This window comes from Gymnodraco acuticeps, unplaced genomic scaffold, assembly GCF_902827175.1.
Source record: "Gymnodraco acuticeps unplaced genomic scaffold, fGymAcu1.1, whole genome shotgun sequence".
Lineage (NCBI taxonomy): Eukaryota > Metazoa > Chordata > Actinopteri > Perciformes > Bathydraconidae > Gymnodraco > Gymnodraco acuticeps.
In genome coordinates, this window is record NW_022992344.1 from 872022 (window position 1) to 894684 (window position 22663).

Below are 22663 nucleotides of genomic sequence, written 5' to 3' on the forward strand. Positions count from 1 at the left end.
AAAGTCCTTTTTTATTTTGTATCCGTTACTCCCCAAACCTGCTTTCCACAGATTGATCTAACCCAGGGGTGGGGAACCTTTTTCCTCTCAAGGGCCATTTAAATGTTTTCAACATCCTCCGAGGGCCGTACAAATTATTGACCTCTGCTTAAAAATACTAAAATCACAGCCCATTAATTTTGCCTTTCTTTCATGCTGTGCAAAGAAAACGCAACCTCTAAATCCAGATATCTTACCATGACTTTCCTATCAATGTAGACATGATTTAAGTGTGTGTGGGGGGGGGTCCGGGGAGATCACAGAGAGAGATTTTTAAATGTTGAAGTTAAAAGCACCAATCTGGTGCACTTTGAGAGCAAAATTAAGAGATCTATGGATACATCTCTCAACACCCATATGAAACAGAACTGGAAGCAGATTTATTTTTCTTTATGGATATTTTACAAATCACTCTCCTTTCAAACTGTATTCTTGTTAATTTATAACAACTTTTTTTTACTGTCATATAGTATTTTATACCTGTTTTTCCTTTAGTCTCTTATTTTTTTAGAACTAGGCTATAATGATCATATAAAGATGTGCCTTTACCTCACTGGTTGTAGAAAAATCTTCTTATATTCGTTAGCATAGCTAGCTAACCAGATGCTAATAACAACAAAGTTATTGACAGTATGACAGATGAACAGATCGCCACTGGGCTTTCAGCTAGTGATGGCAGTTTGACACTGAAGCTTCGAACGGAGCTTCAACCCTGGACTTCCTATTCCATAGAAGCAGTGCTTCGAAGCTTGCTTCAAATCACGTGACATATGACGTCCGAAGCAGCAACTACTTCAAATCACGTGACATGTGACGTCCGAAGCAGCAACTGCTTCATTTCCTGAATGAATCACTTGACTGGTTCACGGTCCATTCACGCGATTCAATGCACTGCCTCGTCTCGATTCTGACAGGTGACAGGTTGAAACAGTTTCAAACTTGAGCGCTTCAACACTTTATGACCGCTCTAAACAATGCGCAATGTGTGGGTTGTTGTCGTAGTTTGCATTGTTGCTGTTGAGTTGTTGTTGGTATTGCATTTGATATCATTATAGAGCAAGCCAGGAAGAAAGATAGGTCGTTCTGGCTCGGGAAACACTTCGAAATGTGGAGAAGTTGTGAACAAAAAGACAGTTATTACTAATATAAAAACAGTTAAATATTTCAAGGAATAGATAGCCCAGTGGGGAGAGCCGGCGGCCCGAATGCGGCGATGTCCTCCCCGCAGCTGGTTCAAAGCCCGGAATGGATGTATTTTAATCATTGCTTTTCAACTTTAATAACTGATAAAAGGCCCTCTGCTCCCAACATTTTTTCCAGCACTCTCTAGTCTCGTCTCAATAACCCAATACACACAATTATCAATCTTTAATTGCAAATAGAACATGATATTCAATTCAGTCTTAGTGTGTGTGTGCATCGAATATTTTTCAAGGCAAAGATACGTTAAACCCACTGCAGCCTTGCACTTCGCCAGGAGAGGTCGCTGTAACTGAAGCTTCGAGAAATGAACCTATTTCCGACGCTTCATTCAAAGCTTCATTTTGCCATCACTACTTTCAGCTAAAGACACAGCCACGCAAAAACTGCGGCATGTGTATGGCTCCTTATGGATACTGCGATTTGTGAAGTCCCGGCCCGGAGCCGCGTTCTGGTGCTCTCCGTCAGAACTGCATCCCTGTCAGACGAGACACATACCACGTGATGACACGTTAGGCTTGTGTTGTGTTCAAGGACCCTGACCTTGGCCAGGAAAAATAGGTACTCACTTGTTTAATTTTTTTGCGGTCTAGATTTCTTTAATTTTTTCTTTTTTGCGTGTGTTTAGAAATGACCTCGAGGGCCGTACCAAAAGGTCTCGCGGGCCGCATACGGCCCGGGGGCCGGAGGTTCCCCACCCCTGATCTAACCCCTCATCACCTTCTAATGTGTAAAGCTTGGGTGAATGAGTTCTCTCAGCCGAATCAGTGTTCATTGAGGGTTTCTTAAATTGCTGTTTTGTAAAATCAAAATGTCCTTTGAACAATTTCAAAAAACTACTCTAGTCTTGATAACCATGAAAATAAATGCAAATATGAAAATCCACCAACAGACCACCAAGGAACATTCCTTTCATAAGTGATTTCCCAACAGTACTTGCAACTGCAGTCCTTTCAAACACCTCTAGCATTCACACCTTGAATGAAATGCCTACGGTCGTTTTATTCATGTCATCATTTCACCACTCCCCTGAGGCGTCAATGCAATAACGCGTGCAGGGTTGGCCAGTATTTAGGTGAATATTCGTTCCTGCCAGCTTCTCCTTATGGGTACAGAATGGCGGCGAGATCACAGACGGAATCCCAAAGTGCATGTTTACCTGCCGCTGGTGTGACAGGCTCTCATAAATCACCGTATCTCCCACCGGTGGCACACGCAGCTTTTGTCCTTCACACAATGAGGGCCATCCTCCATGATGGCTGCAGACAGTTTTGGAAGCAGTGGGGCAGCTGGAGGCTGATACACATGTACACACATGCAGTATATTACACACACAAACACTCTCCTGATGCACACTAATCACATCTCACATCATCGCACTTGTCTCCTCTAATCAAACGCACACGTTGGAAAATGTATGCTAATTGTCTTCCCTCAAATACCATGTGTGTTGGGTTGTCACAGTGTGGTGGCAACCTTGCATTTAACATTTTCAAACCAAACCCCAGCACACGTTCACACCTCACCCCCCCCTACTCACCTTCATCCTTACTACAAATTGGATGCTGTTTTATATTCCTATTTTAATAAAGCCATTGACAGGAAGTTATAAGCACTAACAGCCTTTGCGGGGTGTATGGAACCTGTAGGTAGTGTGGAACGTCTTTGAATGGTTTCCCACATGTTCCCACATTAATGTAGGCACATACACACACACATACACAGGCTGTGAATTAGCTCCATGGGAAGAAAAAAGGCGAAAGATTTAAACATAATGCAAATATAATTACGACATTTATATAATATGGCATTATTTCGTAACAATTCGATCCATTAGCGTTATCGCAGGAGAAATACAATGATAGTGTTTGATGATTTCATACAGCCATATGACTCTCTCGCCATGCCCACATTACCTCTTTGTGTTCCTGAATGCACAGTATGGGCCTGTGCCTTGTAGGTTTAGTCGTTTATTTTTACTATAGTCTTATCAGTCGACTGCACACCAGGGTTCCATTGACATGTTGATTCTGCTCATATATCAATTCATAATAGTAACTCTCATCTGTTGTGAGGCCCCTCCCCAACCTGCACTCCATTGAGGGGTAAGATTGACACTTTTATGGGATTTCCTTTATTAGCGGCAAAGACGGGTAATTTCGAGATGATTTATTTTCCTTTCTTTTTCCTTTGTCTCCTGTTTTGTCTCCTTGTGTCTATAAGGTTTTGTTGATGAGTGGTTAAGATGAGTAATTATTAGTAAATGATTCGGAAACACATCTGGGGTTATGGTAGGTCGCCAGAAAAATCAAACCTGCTTCACATGTTGACAATTACAAAAAAACAACATTTGAGACCACAGAAATGGCAACGTAATTGCTTTAAGCCAGCTGTCAGCTGTGTTTACTTGCTCATTCAAACAAGACCTGAGGGGGCGGGGCTTATCTCAATGTAGATAGATACTATGGTAGATACCAACTAGCCTACAACTAAATGAACATATTTTACGGTGATTTAATTGTTGATACACGTTTCAAAATGATGCCGAAATGTCAACATACTGATATTGGTTTGTAAATACCATGAACTAATGCGTGTGTACACAAAACGGCAGACGGAAAACTTTTGATCAATAGGATAATCTAACATGTAGTAATAAATAAAATTAATATATGTGTGCTGAAATAAAAAATTAATAGACTGTTTTATTTTGAAAGTATTATCTCCAACTTCTGGCTCCACGGAGTTTCTTTGTTTATAGCCGTTAGCATGTATCAAACAGTATGTTATGAATGAGAATATGAGGAACTTGTGGCATTACATATTAAACACACAAGGTCTAATGTTCCTTATTGACGTTATTAATCACTCGAGGGAGACGATCTATGCCACATCACCATAAAGCCAAAGAGGAAGACCTGTTTCAAAACAGGTTAGCTTTGAAGCACGAACTGAATTGGAGTCTTGATTTTTTTCTTTTTATAAACTGCCATTGAAAGGTTCAGAGTAAAACATACAAACAAACCTCATGGCCGTTTCTGATGGATTTACCACCAATAAACTGTGACCCTGTGGGAGACATTGAGGTCACATAATTGGATGCCAAAAATGTGAAACATTACTTTCAACCAACTGATTTCTCATGACCAATTCCCATTTTGTATGATAAGAATAAGCCTTTCTTGATGTAGCATGTCTGATTAAAAGTATTATTGCACAGTATGATTTTTTCTTCTGCCGTCCACTAGTGATTAGGAATACATGCTCCTAAAAAATAAAAGTGTTATTTATATGAACAGGACTTGAATACTTATGTATACTCAAACATCTGCAGAATTGTATTGAGTTCAGTTACATGGCAAGTAAAAGTGCTTTCTTCTAACATTTTGACTGTGAATAATGATATGATAATGGAGGCTAAGCTTTATTTATTGAATTAACCTTTTAATGGAAATCTTTAAAATAAAGATACAATCTGAGGTAGTGTCTGTAGTCAAGGCTTCCCTGTAATGCTCTTTATACACCCATAAAGTAAATCCCTCATCACAGAAACACTGAGTAAATTATTTTTTTGTTGAATCTATAACAATTACATTTGAACTCTGGTCATAATTTATCTGGTCAACATTCCATTCAACTGCTTTTATAAAGTGTATTTTTACCCTACCAGTTATCTTGTCAATGTGCAAGACACTGAATGATTGTCAGCTCCACAGTTGTTGCTTGGTGGTTGTATTCAAACCAATGTGGTATTATGTGGCATCCATATGCACTGCATCAAAGAAAAAGGGGCAGCCCATTAAATGGACTGAATGATACATTTAGGTTTAGGGTTCTTTTTATTTTCAAGCTAGTAGGGTTCTTTCGCACCGTACTATTCCCCTGACTAAGCCATATAGTCCACTGACATGGTATAGGAAACATGAATTATATAGTCATTGTTTGCATATCTTTCTACTAATATATGTATTTATGTATATGTACTTTATGTAAATTATTTATATCCATAACATGGTCACATACTGTAACCGTACACAAAACTTTTTTCCTGTTTCAACTTTATCGGTAGCTGCACTGTTTGTTCTACAGTATATAGTAACTACTGAGCAAACATTTAGTGGGGGCTCCCGTGTAGTTCAGCATTCACAGTTTAGAGATTCGTCATTATGTATTAGTCACAGGGTGGCATTCAGGCTCCCAGTCTGACTCCTTTCTTGCCCACACACTTGGCTTCCAATATAATTTCTCTGTGATAATGCCTCAGATCAGTATATCAGCAGCTTACAGCCTTTTACTGTAAAAAGAACATTTTAATGGTTACAATTATTTTAATTGACCTAACCTTTGTAGTCCATTAGCACCAGCACGACGGATTCTGCTGCTGCACCTGCGTGCCAGACCTCTGAAACACAACTTCCTGGGCCAGCGAATCATAGAGACAAGCTGCCCTTATTTGTCTCTGTTAATAAATTAAGTCTCTGTTAATGAATTAAAGTTTAAAGTTTGCATATTTGAAATTTAAATGTTTAAAGAAAATAATTTGATTCTAAAGTCATGACATTGACAATGTGTTCTGCTTTCATGAAAATTGTTCATATTCTCTCTCTTTAAAATTACATATCATTACTATAAGTTTGTATTTGTTTAATTTTAAACCTTACATTTTGTAATGTTCAATAATTAAAAGTTGAACAGTTGTGACTTCCTTCTGATGAAGAGAGAGGAGGAAGAAGACTATAAAGAAGAATGGAGAAGAAGAAACCAGGCTTCTTGGAGGCTTCTTGGGGGAAGTTTTCTGAGGCCCAAGCCCTGGCCCAAGCCCTGGGCCCTAGGCCTGGGCTTGGGCTTGGGCCTGGGCCTGGGCCTGGGCTTGGGCTCTTTTAGACGGCTGGAGAAGATTTGACTTGAGAACCTGTTGCTATTGTATTTTGACTTGGTGTCTTTATTATTTTTTAAGGATTATTTTGAATCCTCAAATTTTTGTTAAAACCTTAATAAATCCGGTTTGTACACTTCGACCCAAACTCCTGGTCTCTCTCTCGTGGTTTCTGAAGGTATCTGCTTGGTCTTAGAGTGAGGTAAGAATACCCTTCCTTGGAAAAGGCTGACATTAGTTGATGATTTGGATTTAAATTGTTTAAGGGGAAATTACACATGCTCTGCTGATGTGGTAATGTCACTGCTGTGACATTAATGTTTGACTCTGGCTGTGTTTGATATGACATTTGCATTGTTTTGATTGATATATTTGGGGATCAAGAGAGGGTGGGGTTAGGGGCTGTGGGTTCTGAAGCTGCCCTAATTACCAGGGAGTCTCCCATTAACAGAGGGATTCTCCTCCAGGGGCAGTTTTGATACTGCTCTGGGGTTCTACCAGCCCACCAACACCTACTACACCATACACACCCTTTTGCTATCCTAGCTAGTGGTCGGACACCCGAGGCTGGAGTGCCTAAAATAGGGATACAACGGGCAGCGTGGTGTTAAGAGGCCACGTTGTAAACTCCCCCCTAAGCAGATTACGTTGATCTTGCATGTAGATTCTGGGGGGTTTTGAAGTCCTAAAAAGATTGGACGGCCGTTCACCGGAGTTCGGTATCGGAGATGCCCTGGGTACTAACAATTCTTGTATCGAAGCTAGATTCCTTTTCAATATATATTTATTTTTTACATTTGGCAGATAAACTTAAATCAGATTTACTTTTCATATCTTTTATGTTTCTTTTTTTAAAAGCACTTTTTAAATGACATCCTTTCCTTTGTCGCTTGCATTTTCTTCTGGGACAAATCCAGATGTTGTTTTCCACTTTTTGACTATTACTTTGTCATCAGCCAGTCAGAAAAACTGGTCACAGTTAGTCCAGAGCACTCAGCCACTTTATCACCTCCCTCTCTCCCCGGGGGAGCTCTACCTCAGCCAGGCTGCATGCAGGGTGTTTACAGCCGCCAACTCACCTGTGGTAGCAATAATGCCAACTGCATTCAGACTGAATTGTCTCCATGCCTCCAGGGAGCATTTTATGTGAAAATGTTATAAATGAGGAAGCAATGAGCTTCTCCTAAAGTAATTATTTACCATAAGTAAACACTGTCTAACCTGATGAAGAGATAAAGGCAAACAAATGAGTGAAATAATAACAGAAGTATTGCTTATAGAAAAGTCAAAAGACAAATATGATAAAGCATAAAAAAAGGAAAGTAATGAAAGGTAACCTGTAGCCACATGCAAAAAATAAATGTTTATTTGAAAATTATGAATACATTGATTAAGTGAATGTTCAAGCAATTCAAATGTCAAAGATACTTTATTGAATTGTAATATGAAAGGAAAAATGTGCCCCCTTAATTGGCACAAAAAACAACAATTGTAAAGCATTTATTTTTGCTGTGTCTTTGGGTTCCATAGTTCCATCCAGTTGCATGCATACTATGTATTTGCATGTAATGACCTTCCCATTAAGCCTTTTCTAACATGAGACATCACAAAAGAAAAAGTTTGATATATATATTTTTAAATGTCATCTTATCTTATTTTAAGGCTGCCTTGACAACATCTCAACACAGCTGAGGAGTATTAACTCTGAGGCTTGTTATTGTTGTTTTTCTGTTGATCAATGTCCGTGTATTTTAAATGAAAAACTACACTAATTCAAGTTGTGTAAATCATACATTAATAAACCTGTTTCTGAAGTAATGCGGTCTTTGAAAAACATCATTCATTACATAGATGATTTTATATTAAATAATAGGTTTAATGCAGTGGAGGAAGAATTCTTAATTGAGCTACCTTTGGAGTTGCCCTTTGCTGGATGTAAGACTTCATTTTTTTTGTAGGTTATCGATTGTTACACCTGGAAACAACATGTAAGGGAAACTTAGAGTGAGCATTCAAATGTCGCCACAGTCAATGTCTGGCTCCTGTTGACATTGTGTATGTAATCATAAGCAATCAGGCTGTTTCTACATTTCTATTGTAGGCTGTTACATGATCAAGGTGGTCTCGGCTCTTTCGACTGGCTGAGTTATTTTCATTATGCACCATGATTACTGCCAGTTGACTGAAGGTATGGTGTAGACTCCACATGGATCCACTAACACAACACCACTGGCTTGGATATGTATTCCACCTGATGCAGCACACCCATGACCATGAGTCACCGTGATGTGGGTACAACAGAAAATATGAAAATCAAAAATGTTTTTTCTTAACCTGTTAAGCCCCGAGCCTGTTTTCAGGTCTCAGGCTCGAAAATGACATTCCCAGAACAAATGGCCATATCTTCCCTTCTAAAAGGGTTACATTAATAATATGTTTTCCCAAAGTAATGATAAACCTGTGAGTTGGATTTAGAAAAGTCTTTAGCGTTTTAATGCCATTGAAGAAGACTTTTGACCAGACAACGACCAAGGTAGGCCATGTTGCTACCTAGCGCCACATGTTTTGATGTCTGTTTTTGTTTTAGCTTCGCGAGTTCTTATCATGGAGTGATGATGTATGTATCCATCGATTCTGTGTCATCTCACGATGCGAATCGATGGGTTGGGCGTGCAGCTACGATAAGAAAAAGGGTGTTATGAGTGAGTTTATGTGCAACCCCCATGTTAGCATTTTTCGCTCGTGGCTAATTCATTAAGATGCCCTCAGACGCTGTTTCCTGCAGATGACAAGTTTTTCCCCCTGGTATCGGGGGTGCGGTGTAGAAGAGTTTAATCTAAAGTAATTGTTATGACAATGGGTCATTATGTCTATATCTGTGGCAGATCTCTCTACTCTGTATGTGCATGTGTGTGAGATTCAGGTTCCGCCTGATGATTGGACCAGTTTGCTGATTGCTGTTTCCTGATTGGACCACCGGTTGACATCATGCCTATTTGAACTGGAGCACGCCAGTCACTCTCCCTCTTTCACCTCTCCTGTTCCGAACCGAGAGCCAGCACTTTGTTGGTTTGGTGATTTGTATGTTAGTAGTGTTTTCTCATAGGCTTTATGGCAAGTTTGATGGTGTAATCAAAATGAGAGAAATGTGAAAGTTGTGTTGCTCCGTATAGGCCTTTCAGCAAGGTTGTTGTGCTTAGAATAAGAGTAATATATGATTGTCTGAATATTCTACTGTGAGCCTCTCCGCTCACACAGGGTTCAATTATGGACGGAAGAGCAGGTTTGTGTAACATATATGGCGTTTATTAGCTCCAAACAAAAGTATCCACTACTCCAACGTTGCCCGCGTGGCAACCTTCACAGGTCCTTTTGCCCCCTTCCAGGATCCCGCCTACTGCAAAACAGACCAGAACCAGGTTACGACATGCTTTTATTCCGGCACTGATTACCTGATTCCGATCAGCTGTCTGGCCTCCGGCCGAGCCACTCCCTTCACTCCAGCAGCCGGCGCCCTAACCCCACCCCGCTGCCACATACCCCCACCGCCCGACTCAGGCCGGGATCCCGCCGGCCGCAAGCTGACTCTCCCCCCCCTCCGCTGAGCGAGAGAGGAAATCAGCCACGACCATCTGGTTACCCGGCCTGTGGATCACCTTGAAGTTGAAAGGCTGTAACGCCAGATACCACCGAGTGATCCGAGCGTTGGCATCCTTCATGCGGTGGAGCCACTGGAGCGGGGCATGGTCCGACCAGAGGGTGAAAGGGCGCCCCAGGAGGTAGTACCGCAGGGCGCCGACCGCCCACCGTATGGCGAGGCACTCCTTTTCCACCGTACTGTAGTTCACCTCCCTCTGGGCGAGCTTACGGCTAATGTACAGTACGGGGCGGTCGACCCCCTCTACTTGCTGGGACAAAACGGCCCCCACCCCACTGTTCGAGGCATCGGTCTGCAACACAAAAGGGAGAGAGAAGTCAGGAGAATACAGAAGCGGCTTACCACAGAGGGCTTTTTTAACCCTCTCAAACGCCAGCTGACACCGCTCCGTCCACTGGACCGGATCTGAAGCACCCTTTTGGGTCAGGTCGGTCAGGGGACTGGTCAGCTCCTAAAAGGACGGGATGAACCGCCTGTAGTAACCGGCCAGCCCCATGAACCTCCTGACCTCTTTTTCCGTCTTGGGCGCCAGACAGGCGGAAATGGCGGTTGTTTTCTCTACCTGTGGCCGCACCTGCCCGCGCCCAAGTGGTACCCCAGATACCGTACCTCCCTCCGTCCAACCGCACACTTCTTCGGGTTGGCCGTGAGCCCCGCCTGCCTCAGGGACTCGAGCACTGCCCCCACCTGCTGCATATGCTGCTCCCATGTCTCACTGTGAATGATGACATCATCCAAGTAAGCAGCAGCATATGCAGAGTGGGGACGCAGCACCCGGTCCATGAGCCGCTGGAAGGTGGCTGGAGCTCCGAACAACCCGAAAGGAAGTGTGATGAATTGGTATAAACCATACGGAGTGGAGAAGGCCGTTTTTTCCTTAGACTCTGGAGAAAGGGGAATCTGCCAATAGCCCTTGGTTAAATCCAGGGTCGTGTAAAAGCGAGCGGTGCCTAGCCGATCCAGGAGTTCGTCGACCCGGGGCATTGGATAAGCATCGAATTTGGACACCTCGTTCACCCTGCGGTAGTCCACACAGAACCGGATTGACCCGTCGGACTTACGTACCAGCACGACGGGGCAACACCAGTCACTGGTAGACTCTTCTATCACTCCCATTTCTAGCATAGCCTGAAGCTCCGCCTGAACAATTTTCCTCTTATGTTCAGGCAGCCGATAGGGCCGTGAACGAATGGCCACGCCCGGGGCCGTTTCTATGCGGTGGTGTATGAGAGAGGTGCGCCCTAGCAGCGGAGAGAACACGTCGGCAAACTGCCTTTGCAACGAAGCAACGTCTGCTCTCTGGCCCGGTGAGAGATTGTCGCCACAACAGACCGGGGCTAATTTGTCGCTTTTAATGACCTCTGGTCCCAACTCATCTCTCTCAATCACCGTGGTGGCCAGAGAAACAGACGCCACCTCCCTCCATGCTTTCAGGAGGTTAAGGTGGTACATCTGTGTTGCTCCTCCCCTATCAGAACGCACCACCTCATAATCTACGTCCCCCACTCGTCGTGTGACCACGAAGGGTCCTTGCCACTTGGCGAGTAGTTTAGAGCTAGAGGATGGGAGTAATACAAGCACTTTATCTCCCGGTGAAAATTGTCTCAGTTTCGACCCTCTGTTGTACAGGCGCTGCTGACGTTCCTGAGCCTGGAGCAAATTCTCCCGTGATATCTGCCCCAGTGAGTGGAGTTTTGCTCGCAGGTCCATAACGTACTGTATTTCGTTTTTACTGGTGCTTGGACCCTCCTCCCAGTTTTCCTTAACTAGGTCCAAAACACCCCGGGGCTTCCTACCAAATAAAAGCTCAAAGGGAGAAAATCCCGTGGAGGACTGGGGCACCTCCCGCACTGCAAACAACAGAGGATCTAGCCATTTATCCCAATTCCGACTATCTTCGTGAACGAACTTACGAACCATGTTCTTTAGTGTTTTGTTAAACCGTTCCACCAGGCCGTCGGTCTGCGGATGGTAAACACTAGTCCGTATTGAATGGACGCCCAGTAGTTCATACAGCTCGCGTAGTGTGCGTGACATAAACTGTGTGCCCTGGTCAGTCAGGATCTCTTTCGGGATCCCGACTCGGGAGATAATGTGAAACAGTGCCTGCGCGACGCTCTTTGCAGAGATATTACGCAGCGGCACTGCTTCGGGATATCGCGTTGCATAATCCACTAGGACTAGTACAAAGCGATATCCCCGTGCACTCCGGTCTAATGGCCCGATGAGGTCCATACCAACTCTCTCAAAAGGCACCTCAATCAATGGTAACGGCCGCAAAGGCGCTCTGGGGATGGCCGGCGGGTTAACCAGCTGACATTCACGGCAAGATGCACACCACCGCTTCACATCTGCGCGAATGCCCGGCCAATAAAATCGGGCCATTATCCGGTGTAGTGATTTGTCGTACCCTAGGTGACCTGACATGGGGTTATAATGAGCCGCCTGGAAAACCATTTCCCGACGGCTTTTTGGCACCAACAACTGGGTATTTATCTCTCCTGTCTGTGCGTCACGGCTTACACGATACAGCCTGTCCCTAACCACCGTAAAGTGTGGGTGAGTGAGTGCTGCGTTTGGGTGTAGCTGGGAGCCATCAATACTCACCACCTGGCCGAAGGCGTGCTGAAGGGTCTCGTCCCTCGACTGTTCGAGGGGGAAATCCTCCACGGGAAACACCAGCGGGTCCAGAGGGGCCTCCGCGGCCCCCTCCGTGTCAGTTTCCCCCTCGACGTCGTCAGCCGCCTCCGACTCTCCACTAAACACCGCACACAACTCACATTTCCCTGCCGTCCATGAACGCACCCCCATAGCCCCCGCTAGCTTAGCAAACCCCGGCCAATTCGTTCCCAAAATCAGGGGGTGCGTAAGGCGAGTGCTAACTCCAGCCCTGACTCTATGCTTTTTCCCCTTATAAGAAATTTCCAGTGTCACCTCCGGGTACTGGTGAATATCCCCATGCACACACCTCACCTTCACCCACGATGCTTCAATCAATGCCCCAGGCCGAACCAAGCGCTGATGGATCATCGTCTGATTACAGCCCGTGTCCATCAGAGCCTGGTGTGTACCCCCCTGTATACATACCGGTATACGGTACGTCCCTTCCAAATCGGGGGAGGCAACTGGCGGTCCCGCAACCCGAACCAGCTGTCCGACCTCCATGAGAGGACACTCCCGTCGGAAGTGGCCGGGCTGCCCGCACCGCCAGCAATCCTGCCCTGACGTCTGAGGAGCCCCCCGTGTTGCCGGACGACCAGAAGCATAGGCCGGACCCTGGGGAGAGATAAACACAGGAGGGTAAGGTAGGGCTTGGGGGAAAAGTGTCGGGGCTGCGGGGTTGGGGCCGTGTGGTGGTGGGGAGGGAAGGGCAGCTGCTCCCGGAAACCTCCTCCTCGGGGCTGGGACGGGTCGGGCCGCTGAAACGGCTGGTGGTCGGGGCTCCTCTTTCATGCTCCGCCGGGGAAGCGAGAGGTGGTCCTCCGCGAGGACGACGGCTGCTTCCAGGTTGGCGGGGCGATGGCACTGGACCCAATTCGCCGTCCAAGATGGCAGGCCGGCGATTAACTGCTCCAGCGCCACCTGCCCGACGACTTCTTCAGCGGAGCGCACCCACGGCTGGAGCCAGCGGCTCGCTGCATCCCGGAGCCGCTGCGCATAGGAGAAGGGCCGGTCAGCGTCCTCGAAGGGGAGGGCCCGGAACCGGCGGCGATGTCCCTCTGGCGTGCTGCCAAGCCGGTCCAGTATGGCCTTCCTCAGATGCCGGTACACATGCCGAGAGGCTGCTGGCAGGCTGTGGGCGGCTAGCTGCGCATCCCCAGATAGCAGAAGCAATAGCCGGGCCGGCCACTCCTCCTCTGGCCACCCGCACACCGCCGCTGTGCCCTCAAAGATGTCCAGGTATGCCTCCGGATCATCCTCTGCCGTCAACTTCTGGAGGGCAATTGAAGGCGGTCGGGCCGGGTTGGTCGCGGGATCGGCCTCCTGAGCGGTCGGACGCTGCAGCAGCTCCCGTAGGAGAGCCCGGTCCTCGCGCTGGCTCGAGGCGATCCCGAGCAGAGCCTCGCTCTGCTGTCGCTGTAATGCTGTGGTGGTCTCCTGCATGTGAGCGAGACGTTGGAGGGCCTGCCCCAGCGGGGTTTCTCCTTCCGCCATGATGTCCCTGTTCAGGGGCCACTGTGAGCCTCTCCGCTCACACAGGGTTCAATTATGGACGGAAGAGCAGGTTCGTGTAACATATATGGCGTTTATTAGCTCCAAACAAAAGTATCCACTACTCCAACGTTGCCCGCGTGGCAACCTTCACAGGTCCTTTTGCCCCCTTCCAGGATCCCGCCTACTGCAAAACAGACCAGAACCAGGTTACGACATGCTTTTATTCCGGCACTGATTACCTGATTCCGATCAGCTGTCTGGCCTCCGGCCGAGCCACTCCCTTCACTCCAGCAGCCGGCGCCCTAACCCCACCCCGTTGCCACATCTACCTTGTCACTTTTTAATTTTGAAACCTAAAAAGCAGTAGTAGGAGTGAGATGCCATTTTTTATTTATTGTGAATCCCTGTTTTCTCACATTCTTTTTGTTAAGAATGTTAAGGGTTATTTTTATTTAGAAAATCTTTGATTTGTTGTTTTGTCTGAAGTTAAGTAAACTGCTGAAATTGAAGTTCTTCACATGTTGTCCCTGACCCTTTTGGTTATGTCTAGGTTTCCCTAGACCGTAGACATAAAATAATAGTATCATCATTATTTCTGGTATTAAAACGAAAAGGCGAAATTCATTCTCTTTTGGTTCATCCATTTTTTCATCACATATTCTCAGTTAGACGAAGTGGCTATTGCTTTTCATGTTCATATTGCTACATAGGGCCGTTTCAATATACTAAACACATTATCTCAGGCCTTCTGTTTCCCAAGAAACCTTTTACGGGCTTTGCACACCAGCAGCTGACTGAAATTCAGACCCAGCACATAACACATTCTACTTTTCTTTTTTATTTCTGTCTTGAGGGAAATATCTGTCTCTTTACCTGCTAAATGCTCCATATGCTACAGAGCTAGTCTCAAACTGAGTCTGTCTGGTGCAGAGCACGTCCTGTGAGAGCAAACAGAAAATTTTGTTACTTGACAGATGAGAAAAGTTCTGTATCATGGAATAAGAAATACTTTGTGTGTACTTTGTTAAATTATCTTATTTGACCCTTAATGAAGTAAGTTTTACAATGAAATAAAGCAAGGGGTAGTATTTTAAAGATATTATTAAAGGACAAATCTTAGTCCCCTATATATATATCTGTCTTGCAATCAGCTTTAATTTTACCCTAAATATGTGTTTTCGCATTCTTAAAAAAAACCCAGATTTTCATTATGACCCCTTGGATATGTTTTTCTTTTCATCCAATTCTTGATATGGTATGACTGATTTATTTTTGATATAGTTTTTTACCTCCATGTCAAAAAACCTCAGATTTTTCAAATATTCCCCCTTATGATTTATTTATTATATAGATGTTTTATTACCATCCCCCTTAAAATTATATGATTTATTCATTTAATATGATTTTTTCCCTCCACATAAAAACCCCTGATATAATATAATTATCCCCATTAATATGATATGAGTTATTTAATTTAGTTTATGTATTTTCTTTTTCCTTCATATCAAAATAAAACTGCCTAAAGATATATGGTATATGATAAGTCATGTTTCTTTATTTTGTTTTATACTATATTTTGAACAAAGCACATGAATAGAGAAATTAAGCCAAATAAATAAATCTCTCCTGCCTCAGAATTATTTCCTTAGATGTGTTTCTCATTCCACCTGCATGTATTCCCCCCACCCATTGTCCCCCTTCTTTCTACATCTGTCTTGGTACCTGCCTCCTGCAGAGCTGGCCTTGCCCCCTGTACCCAGCAGCAGCCCCCCCCCCCCCCCTGACAGGTGACCTCACGGAGCATCGGTCACACACGGCTGGCTGCGTCTACACAGATGTGTCCCCACTCATCCTTTTCTGTCCTGCATCCATTGATGTGGACCTCTACTGTCTACCCGATGTCGTCCCTTGGGTTGTCACCCCCTCTTCATATCTAAGTCCTCTGCTGTCATCCTCCTCCGCATAACTTTTCTCCCCATAATTTCTTCTTCTGTCTTCTTGGATTTTCGCAATAACTTTTGATCTGTGCTGGCTCGCAAGAAAATCTTACCGCCGTGTCAGCTTCTGAGGCTTTATTCGGTTCTGCCTCCCTCTCAATCCTTTTAATCTCTCAAATCCCTCCCACTCCTTTGCATTGTCTGTGTTCCCATTGTTTCCAGATTATTATGACTTTTCCTTAAGATCTCACTGCTTTCCTCCCAGCCTTCTTACAGTGCAGACGCGTTTCTGCTTGCTCTTGCCTCTGCTTACTTTTTTATGCTGTTTTTCTATTTTTCTTTTTCTGAAAACTTCGAGCAAAGGCTCCTGGACATTAACCTATCACTGGGACAGTTATTCTTCGTAAATAGACGGAGGGTTTCAGCCATATTTAAATATTTTTACGACGACCTCACTCTTACAGTGGCGTGGCCTAGCAACAGCTAAAGCCTGGTACTGTATGCTATTTAGCTTAAGCTAGATAGCAGCAAAATGTCTCCGTTCTCCACAGATGACTTCCACAAACTTCTACAGAAGATGGCCGTGTTGGAAATGAAAATGCAACGGTTGGAAGTTAACGTGGAAGTGAATGGACTTGGTTGGAATGACACCACTTTACCAGTGTTGCAATAGAATGGACAAAGGCACGCTAACTCAAAGCTAGTTAGCAGCTACAAGGATTCCAATGAACAGGTTATAAATCTACAAGTGGTAGTCCTCCCTGGAACTCTCTGGGTGCAAGGCCGAAAAGTAAATCATTTCCATGGGATTTGGGAGGACGAACAACAGGCAGAGCCCAGCGCTCTGAAATTTGTGATGCGACTGGCTGGCCTGCATTGTTATCACTACTCCAAAAGTAAAAGGCTAGAGGGAAAGCTAACGACAGGGCCTGAAACGGTGATTATGGGTGACTCTGCTGTAAGAGATGTAAACAGTCTGTGTAGTAAGAACAACACCAAAGTACTCTGTTTTCACAAGGATATGGTCTCTGACTTGGCTGAGAAAATCCTGCATATTGGGGCTGAACATCCGACTGTGAGAAATGTGGTACTACACATTGGAACAAATTATGTTGTGAAACAACAGTCAGAAGTGCTGAACAAAGACTTTAAATGTCTGTTGGAAACTGTCAGCTCTCTAAATGCAGAGGTGTTCATCAGTGGCCCTTTACCGCCAGTCAGAGGAGGAGTGGAGAGATTCAGCAGATTGTTTGCACTGAACACGTGGCTTTCAACTGTCTGTATTGACCATTCTGTCCATTTTATTGTCAACTTTAACTTTTTCTGGGACCGCAGACATCTTTTTAAGGCAAATGGAGTTTGTCTGAACAAGTCAGGAGTGAAATTGTTTATCTCTAACATATTCAACTGCCTGCGTCATCAATCTGTTCCCTCTGCCAAGGACAAGCAACAAGAGGAATCAAAACAAGAGAAAGACACAACACATCGCTCAGAAAACCTTGAAAATCTATCACTGCACCCGCCTAAGGAATGTCTTGATTATGGGAGACAAATGGAGGAGTCTCCACCACCCTTCACCCACCCTATCACCTCTGAGGATACTCTTCCTTCACCCCACAGCTCTCTCTACTCTCCATTCACCCTTTCACCCTCGCCCACCCTCCTGGAGATCGCTGAACACATGAAGGAGATACAGAGGGTTGGCATCGATTTCTTCCTGGAGTTCAATAACCAAACTAAGGCGATACGCAGGGCTGGCAGCATGTCCTTTACCCCCGCTCCTCAACGACGCCCATCAAAATCACCGAAGCAGAGACGCGCACCACCTCCCCTGTCTCCGTCACCGTGCCTACACTGTAAAAAAAGATCGTAATTTTACAGGAAATAACTGTAAATTTGTATAGTAATTATCATGTTTTTTTAAATAACTTGCAAAATCCTTTAAAATAACAGATATTAACTATAAATTAACAACCCAAAACATTATTTGAAGTATTTTGACAATAACAACAAATAACGTTTATTTCGTCTTTTTTTTACTGTAAATTTACTATATAATATTTACAGTATTTTTGCACTTTCAGAAAATACATGCAGATGTATGTAAAATAAAATGTTTTTATCTGTAATTAAATATGTAACTCGTAATATAAAAGTGTATTACTATTATAAGACTTTAAGATGTTCTTTGTAATTTTAAGGTAAACATAAAACTGTAAGAAAAGCGTAAAATAAAAAAAACGTAAAATGTAAGTAAAACATTTTTACATAAATCATTTTCTCAATATTCGATTGAATCCAACAAAAACACAAAATATCCAATGTTGAAACAAAAGTAAATAAATATGTTTTCATGAAATTCCTAACTTACTATATTGTAAACATCTACAGTTGACAATATCATTTAAAAAAAAAAATCATAGAAAGTGGAGAAATCTCTGCAGGGAGGACCAAGGTTTAAAACACACACTGTTATTTACTCAACAATAAGTCACAGTTATCCTTGTTTTATTTATGTGTTCTGTTGCTGTGTTTTTTTTCCATTGGTCAATTTACAGTAATAAACCTTAGTTTTACAGTATAATGTATGGTTTTCGGATTCTGGCCGACAGCCAGAGCTACGGCACTTGAAATAGAATTCAGCCAAAACACGGCAGACAAGTCAGGCATGTTTGGAATGAGTCCACAACACTCCTGATTGGTTAATATAAACATCATCGAAGAAACCTGCCAATGAGAACTGTCCGCGCCTGTCGTTCACATTTGAAACATCCAAGTCAGTTTGAGCGGGTCTCCTCCTGCTGGAGCTACAGCTGTCTGTGTGTCTGCTACAGGAGTTTATGGATTCATATCGGGATCGTTTTACATCTACACGTTAAATATGAGCATCGGGACGTCAACAAAGAACAGAAGACTTGAGATCTGGTGAGTCTTGCAACTGTAATGGAGTTAAACATGTATTTAGATAATCCTTACTTAGTTTGTGAATGTTTTATTTTTTATTTAAGGTTACGTTTCTTCTTCTAGTTAGCTGAGTTTCTTCCCGTTAAGTTGGTATGCATAATTAATAGGTTGTTAAATGTTAAGAATCCCTGAGATGCTGTTTCTTGCAAGATGTTGCGCCCGGGAAACCCGGCTTAACATGCGGCTGCTAACGTTAGTTTACAGTTTATTGCAGTGCCGCCCCCCCACCCTCTCGTCTCCAACACGGGAGAATTACACATAAACATGCAGTGGGGTATCACAGTGTTGTCGCCAAGTTTAATGTAAAGTTTCACAGCTTTCTTACAGCGGAATCTAGTTTGTTAATGTTCCGTAGCCAACAGCTAGCATAGCATAAACAGCTAACCGCTAACGTTCGGCTAATTTGCTAGTTAGCTCTGCTCTATATATTACACGCTAACATGACTAGCTAATGTCACACTGTGAACTAAAATACTTTTTGTATTACTACATCATACATGCTTGGTCCAAATCACTGCTAAAATTAATTATTTTTGAAAATGTATAGTAAAGAAACACTCAGCCATGCATGAAATAACATAGCAAAAGAATACGGGTAATGTTTGACCCATGTTGTGCCTTAGAAGTGTAGTGATACAAACATGATTTTTATTCAAAAAGTAAGAAAGGGACAAATACAAATTTAGAATTGGTGTTGATCCAAAACATGTTAATTGAGGAATACCTGGGATCCTGAATGGTTAAAGTAATTTATTGCAAAGATATTTACAATTAAAACTAATTCGGGTCACTTTTGACACATGTTGGTTGTATGTTGTGTAACAAAGGGTTAACGTGACAGCTGTGATGTTCACTCTTTTGACAGAGCACCAGTGGACAGCGAAGACTATGGAAGAGAAGATGTGATGGTTTTGTGTGGAAAGCTGCTAACGCCAGCCTGTGTCCCTCTCATCAGTCTCTCCAGGCAGCACCCAGCTATTCTTGCAGATGAAAATACTTTGATATGTGAGTAATAACTAACTTGTGTCTAACATAATATTGAATGTGGTTTAGTAAAGTATTTAAAAATACCCCACATTGTACATGTACAGGACAATCAGACCTTGTTCAACAAAGATCATCAGACAATTGTTTTGTCTTTAAGGTACAGCCGCAGCAGAGAGTCTGAGTTTGAAGAAAACACTAACATTTTATTTAGTGTTGTTTAATCAATCAATATTTACTGGTCTTGAATTTCCTCGCTGTATTACAAAATGCTCGAATCTTATTGTACAGGAACATTATGCAGATTTCATCACCTGAAGATAAAAATATAGATTCAGCGATATGTACCATTTTAAGGAAATAGACTGTTAGCGGTATTTACTAAAGCTCCGCAGCTGTAGCTAGGCGCTGCTAATGAAAACTCAAGTGCTCAATTTGTTGGTTTTTATTTTTTATTAAGAATTGACCAAGCATATCTTCCTCTTCGAAATCCCAGTTGTACTTCGCTAACACGCAGTGCCTGGGAGGGTGCGTTTGATTGTTCCCACAATAGTGCGTGCTTGTGCTTCAAAGGTCCATCATACAAGATGTAGGGGATCTATTGGCAGCTGCTGATAATAACATCCATCATTATGGTTTACTAATAGTTATCACTTCACTTCCTCCTCCAGCATCTGGACACAGCAGGAACCTACGCCAGGATCCTGTTTGTGGACTTCAGCTCTGCCTTCAACACAACACTCTGGCTGGAGGCTGCGCTCCATCAGGACCAACACCTCTCTCCCTCAGGACCAGAACCTCTCTCCATCAGGACCAACACCTCTCTCCATCAGGACCAACACCTCTCTCCATTAGGACCATAACCTCTCTCCATTAGGACCAGAACCTCTCTCCATCAGGACCAAAACCTCTCTCCATCAGGACCAAAACCTCTCTCCATCAGGACCAAAATCTCTCTCCATCAGGACCAACACCTCTCTCCATCAGGACCAGAACCTCTCTCCATCAGGACCAGAACCTCTCGCCACCTCAACAAGGCCCCCCCCCCCACTGACACTTTACCTCAGCCACAACGCAGACTCTATGCATTACATAATGGAGATCACAGGATGGTAAATAATGCAATGTTTAAATATTGCTTACTGCACATATTTTATATTCTATAATTTATTGCATTCTATTTCGATGTAAGTTACTGCTTTATTTTATTTCTATCTTACTATATTTTTATTACAGTGTTCTTAATATAGTTCGCTATCTGTGTACTTTTTAATTTTTTTTATTTGTATGTCGTGTGTCCAGGTGTCGTGGTGCACGACACCTAGTCAAATTCCTCGTACGTGTGAACCTACCTGGCAATAAACCCGTTTCTGATTCTGATCTGTTTGTCCTCTAGGTTGCACTGCCACGTCTACAGTAGCGCAGAATGGACAAAGGAAACATGATTGGGCCTCAAGTTTTTTGCAGCCAATATTCATTATCCTACAGGGGCGGCTAGTGGAGTACTTCGTGACCACGAAGTGTGAACGTTGTGATCAGCTGTTTTAGCGCAGTTCTCCAGTGAAGGGGGGGGGGGGGGGAGTCTCCCTCCGCAGCCGGTTGGCGTAGTTTGGGCACAATTCCGTTGTACAGACCGACGTTAACAGCAGCCCTGTCTGTGCACACGGAGACCGACTCTCGTCCGGTGATCTAACCGCCTTCTGGAAAGGCTTCACAAGTACGTCGGTAAGCAAATGCGCTTTGTGACACAAGTGACGGTACGCATTTCAGATTACGCACATAACCTGCGTACCAGTTATGTGCACCCCTGTACTACAGCAAAAGTATTCTCCGTCGGGACTTCCTGCAACAACACCACGCCGTTATCAAAGATGTTCTATTGAGAAGACGATCACTACGTGACAAAAGTTTTCAAAACCGTGGCTACTGAAATCAATCTTACTAACTGCTGTCTGTGCAATTTACTCCGCGAGTTGGCAGACTTTATTTTGCTTACTTTAACATCATTTTTCATGGTGGGGCTAAGCCGTTTCTTGGTATGGGTGTAGCCTACCCCAGCCATACCCTGGCGCTGCCACTGGTGGCACGTATGGGGCGGGCCATTCTGCACATGCGTTAAATGCGTTAAATATTTTAACACAATTAATTACCGCCGTTAACGCGATAATTTTGACAGCACTCATTTTAAGTTTTCAGAGTAATTGTTTCCTACAGAACATTTTGTGATGTCATTTTGTTGAACCTGTTTGATTGGAAAATGTTAGAAAAAAGCTGTAAGATAACAGTATTCTAACTTTAGGTTCTGTATTTATTTTAGTGTTTGATCATACAAATCTAATAAAAAAAATGTAAACTGTTTTTCTCATCAGAACTTTATTTAAGGTATTTTAATGTAACATTTTAAGACAATGGATTTTGAAAAGAGAGGAAAGTTTCCTCTAAAATCTTTAAGGACAATTTCTGTATACTAATTGCTTTTACACTTTATTTCAGTTAATGTATTTTTACTTTAATTTAATGTTTTTTGTTTGGCAGCCGCTGCTGCCAGTCATTTGACCGTTTTTTTACGGGTTTTTTTGCCCGTAGAAGTTTTAGTGCTGTACTTTTATTAAATGTTATTGACTGTAAAAAGAGAGGATAAATCTGTAAAATTACAGTGTTTGCACGTTAAAATATTAGTGCTGTACTTTTATTAAATGTTATTGACTGTAAAAAGAGAGGATACATCTATAAAATTAGAGTATTTGCCTGTAGAAGTATGAGTGATGTACTTTTATTTAAGGTTATTGACTGTAAAAAGAGAGTATAAATCTGTAAAATTACAGTGTTTTCCTGTAAAATCTTTAAGGA

The 22663-nt window shown here is 43.3% G+C and overlaps 1 protein-coding gene and 1 long non-coding RNA gene across 2 annotated transcripts; one reads left to right on the top strand and one right to left on the bottom strand.

The window, feature by feature from the left end:
* Nucleotides 1-9669: 9669 nt before the first annotated feature.
* On the bottom strand, nucleotides 9670-13928 carry LOC117541576. The gene is made up of 2 exons (XM_034208786.1): nucleotides 12861-13928; nucleotides 9670-10065 (listed from the first exon to the last, which is right to left on the bottom strand). The coding sequence occupies exons 1-2, from the start codon at nucleotides 13926-13928 to the stop codon at nucleotides 9670-9672; spliced, it is 1464 nt and encodes a 487-aa protein (XP_034064677.1).
* A 4394-nt stretch (nucleotides 13929-18322) lies between these two features.
* LOC117541568 lies at nucleotides 18323-20746 on the top strand. Its single transcript, XR_004568324.1, has 3 exons — nucleotides 18323-18790; nucleotides 19695-19834; nucleotides 20485-20746. It is a non-coding gene; the product is annotated as an uncharacterized LOC117541568 (long non-coding RNA).
* Nucleotides 20747-22663: the final 1917 nt, after the last annotated feature.

What these genes read in the sequence shown, in the direction of transcription:
- LOC117541576 (XM_034208786.1), bottom strand. Translation starts at nt 13,928, where the DNA reads ATGGCGGAAGGAGAAACCCCGCTGGGGCAGGCCCTCCAACGTCTCGCT. An exon ending in AAGGGACGTACCGTATACCG is followed by an intron (nt 10,066 to 12,860) that starts GTATGTATACAG and finishes TTTGTGTTGCAG; the next exon opens with ACCGATGCCTCGAACAGTGG.